Consider the following 4059-nt stretch of genomic DNA (forward strand, 5'->3'; position numbering starts at 1 on the left):
GTGTGTTTTGCGTGTGTGTGAGTGTGTGTGGGAGGGGGGGGCGGGTTCTTGGTAATATCGGTTAGGCAATGCCTCTAGTTTTATATAAATTACTGCATTCGACATCTAGGTAGTAATTGTTCGTAGTCTGATTAGATGCATGTATTTGATTCTCTAGTTTTTGTAAATGTTTGCGCATCAATCCAATTGTGAAAATTTATTTTATGGCTCTCTTGTTAGTTCATTGGGTTTCTCTCTCGCGCACTCGCTCTCTCCTCCTCTGTCTCTGCTTCTTTCCGCTCACTTCTCCGATATATTACCACAATCTCAAGCTTTTTCCGCTGCGTATGTCGAGCGAGTGCATTGTCTGTGCGTCTTTCTTGAATGCGCTTCGTTTTTTGGGTTAGAGAGGATTTAAATATCGCTGTCGTTCTACGTTTTCTGATATCTCTCTTCTACTCTATTCTCTAAGATGCGAGCGTGCTCATTCTTACACCGCCAAGACGTTTTCGCGTTTTGGTAGTGAATTCAGTGGTATGCTGTATTTAATGGAGTATTAGGTTTGAATATTTCGGTTTATATGATTTTTTTGAGGACTCTATTAAACCCTGTTGTGATAGCTCCGATAGTGCGCGTTCTGCGCGTGGGATCGCACTGAGCGTAGGTTCTGTGTGCGCGCGTAACAGAAAGAGCGGTCTGCGGCTGAAGAAGACCCACTTCCTACGCTTTGCAGGCATATTGCCGAATGCGGACTTCGCATTACTGCCGCTGAGTACAGTCGTCTACCGAGTCTGCTCGAGACACCATCTCACGCGAGCCTTGAAAAATCCGGCGGGGGGAAAAACAAATATAAGAAGTGATCTAGTCCAGTCGTGCGGCGCCTCTGCTCTGCAGTCGGGAACCGACAATCAGCCGAACTTTGCAGTGGGGAAACTGCCTAGCGTTCGGAGGGGGTCATTGAGTACTTCCGTTGCCAAGGGGGCAAGCTGTGATGGCGCACAGGGATACTAACTAGCGGGTCGCGGGTTGTCGTTTCCATCTGTGTGGATGGGGTGGGCGACTGCTGATTCGTGCTCTGGGGAACGTTGACGGAGCTAACTGCCGGCGACTTTGACGTGTCACATTGGGTGCCTTTCTCAGCACCCTATACTGAGCAACGGGCACGCGATCCGCGAAAACGATACAGTGGGCGAGTTGCAACGAAAGATATTATATCGCTGTAGCGATAACACCGTGTGAAGCAGTTTAGGCTGGAAACTTATTCTAGTATCTAGGATGTAAGGCCCCCCGCCGCCCCCACACATGCCAGCCTAGTGGGCGGCGCGGTTTGCATCGTGAACACAAATATGCTATCAGCCGTTGATTTTTCTGGCTGCAGCGCCGTTGCGCGCGCCGAATGCGCACCGGTGGCGGGGCGCTTTAGATGATTAAAGAATATCCGGCATTCAATGCATACGAGCGTCGCGTCACTTGGAAGAGTATCTGTAGACGCGCGACGTCTTGCGGTTGTAGAGCCGAAGCCTAGGCGTTGTCGAACATGAGCAGCACGTCGCGTCGACGTACAGTGCCACGGGTCTCTGGTACTGACCCGTGTACCAGCTCGTCTTGATCGTTACTGCAGTCCATCGGATTCTGTGACGATGTCGTTGTAGTCGCCTGCGCACACAAATCGAATAGCGGGGGGACGACACCCGTAAGACATACGTGCGAGATTGAACAAGAGAAGGGCAGGGGAGGGCCAGGGCAGAGAGGCAGGGGAGAGGTGGGAGAGATCGAGGTCGGGGAGGGCAGGGGAAGAGGGCGAGAGAGAGTAGGTGGGACAAGGGGGGAGAAGGGGCGGAGACGAGGGCAGGGGAGGAATGGCAGGGAGAGGAGGTGGTGGGGTTGGGGGAGAGAGAGAGAGAGAGAGAGCGAGAGCGAGAGAGAGAGAGAGAGAGAGAGAGAGAGAGAGAGAGAGCGAGAGCGAGAGCGAGAGCGAGAGCGAGAGAGAGAGCGACAGCGAGAGCGACAGCGAGAGCGACAGCGAGAGAGAGGCAAACAGACAAACAGAGAGATAATGAGAGTGGAAGAGAGAGAGAGACAGCCAGAGATATGGCGAATGGGAGGAAGAGAGAGAAACAGAGAGAGAGAGATATATCTATACTTGACGTACTTGCACTCGTTAACGAAGATAGACTGTTAGAGAGTAACGTGACGCGTAACGTGTAGACAATGCGCGCGCGTGTGAGAGCCTTGCCTGGGGCCCGGATTCCCCCGTTCCTGGTGCGTCGGGCAAGCTGAGCGCGAGCTGGCTGCCGCGCCCCCACACTGTCCGTGCTTTGCGGCAAACGTGTGCACGTGAGCTCCTCTGTTGCGTGTCGCTCTGTGCTGCGTGTTACCTGCATGTATGGAACTATACCTGTAGCGAATTGTAATCGTGTCTGGAAAATGTGAGCGTGTGCCTTAGTTTTAGCATGTATGTTTTACGCGAGCGTGCGTGCGTGCGTGCATGGGCGTGTGCATGTGCGTGTAGGTGTACGTGCGAGTGTGTGTGCTTGCGTGCATGCTTACGTGTGTGTGAGTCGTGTGTCCAAGGCATAAATTTTACTACGACCTTACTTGCCTTGAAAACTAGCTGCTATCCACCTCGATTACACAACACTATTGTGGCTGCCATGATAACTTTGCATCTTTACCCATCCCATGTTGCTTATGTATTCCTTAGTATCCCATGTTAAAAACTAATGATAAAATGTAATTTGCATTAGTTTCCCCATCTGGAAAAAAATTTACATTTGAAAAAATTGGTGCTTTTCCAACTCGCTGTGATGCCCGAAAATTCAACCCCATGTAGCGTTTGCCTCAACCCTTCAAATAAATAATCGACCCCTGCATGTGTTAGTGTGAGTGTTGCTGCATGTATACGCGGTGTAATAAGTAATTTCGTTTTGATTTCTGTTGAGGAATTGTTATTCTGCAGAGATTAGTCAACGGATTGAACATGAGCTGTGATGACAGAAAGGAGTTGTGTCGTACATTCTGTGTATGATTGTGAATTGAGTGAATGAAGAAGTGAGAAAGGTACCAGCATGAGTCGTGTCTGTCGTCGTATCGTTCCGGTGAAGTCTTTTTAATCTTTATTCTAATTGTCTCGTGTTTGTTCTGCCTTGGTTTACTTTCATGGCTTGTCTGCACCACCTCCCGCCCGCCCGTCCGCCCACATTTATTTCAAATCCGGGCCCACCGACGACCGCGCGATGGGGCAATGAAGTACAAAGAAGTTTGGCCTTCTCTACGATAGATATGTCTACTGCCAGAGATGCTTCTCGGAGCTGCCCGGCGACTCGGTCACGCTCAGCGACGACCCGTCCGCGCCTCCGTCGTAAGTACATCGTCGCGTCGCACCGCCGCCGCGGGGAGCGCGCGCCTCCGCAGAGGTTCCGTCTACGCGCACGAGCGGGCACGTCCTACGCGAGGGTCGCATCCCTCTGCTGTTGGGTCCGCCGGGCTGGTTATCAGCGCCTGTCGCAGGGCGATGGAAAGTCGCCTCTACTTGCATGTTGCGGCCAGCTGGAAACTGTCGTTGTCAATCTCTATAGTGCTTGCGGTCGTTCGGAATTTATCTCACGTGTGACGCGCTCGTTTTAGGCTTGTATGCTAGATTTTTTGATAAGAGGTCATCGTTTCGGCAAGTCACACTTGCCTAATCAAGTTGTCAAACCTGCTTAGAGATGTGTTCTGTCTCATGTGTTGTAGTTGTCGCGTAATATTCGTTAATATTGAATGCTAGTGTGAATCTTGCGTGCCCTGAGAGCGGGGAGCATATGGTGTGTGAACTTGCTTTTGCTGCTGTTAAAAGCGAGCGCTCGTTTGTTGCAGAGCCGTCAGAAAGACGTCGTTCCAAGAGGTCAGAAATGACCAATTGGAGTACGAACCGTAAGTACCTTTCTATAACGCAACTGCGACGTTGCCACGCGTCTGCTACTTGTCTGTAGAGGCTAATCTGAATAGTATAGTATAGTATAGTATAGTATAGTATAGTATAGTATAGTATAGTATAGTATAGTATAGTATAGTATAGTATAGTATAGTATAGTATAG

The 4059-nt window shown here is 50.4% G+C and overlaps 1 protein-coding gene across 1 annotated transcript in view; it reads left to right on the top strand.

Moving 5' to 3' along the window:
* LOC106806668 (histone acetyltransferase p300-like) overlaps positions 1 to 4059 on the top strand; it is a 45019-nt gene that overhangs the window by 30492 nt on the left and 10468 nt on the right. Inside the window, exons 19-20 of the mRNA XM_014808680.1 lie at positions 3260 to 3340; positions 3838 to 3894. Coding sequence (XP_014664166.1) covers positions 3260 to 3340; positions 3838 to 3894 — 138 coding nt within the window. The remainder of the gene's footprint in view (positions 1 to 3259; positions 3341 to 3837; positions 3895 to 4059) is intronic.

Source organism: Priapulus caudatus, unplaced genomic scaffold, assembly GCF_000485595.1.
Source record: "Priapulus caudatus unplaced genomic scaffold, Priapulus_caudatus-5.0.1 Scaffold173, whole genome shotgun sequence".
Classification (NCBI taxonomy): Eukaryota; Metazoa; Priapulida; class Priapulimorpha; order Priapulimorphida; family Priapulidae; genus Priapulus; species Priapulus caudatus.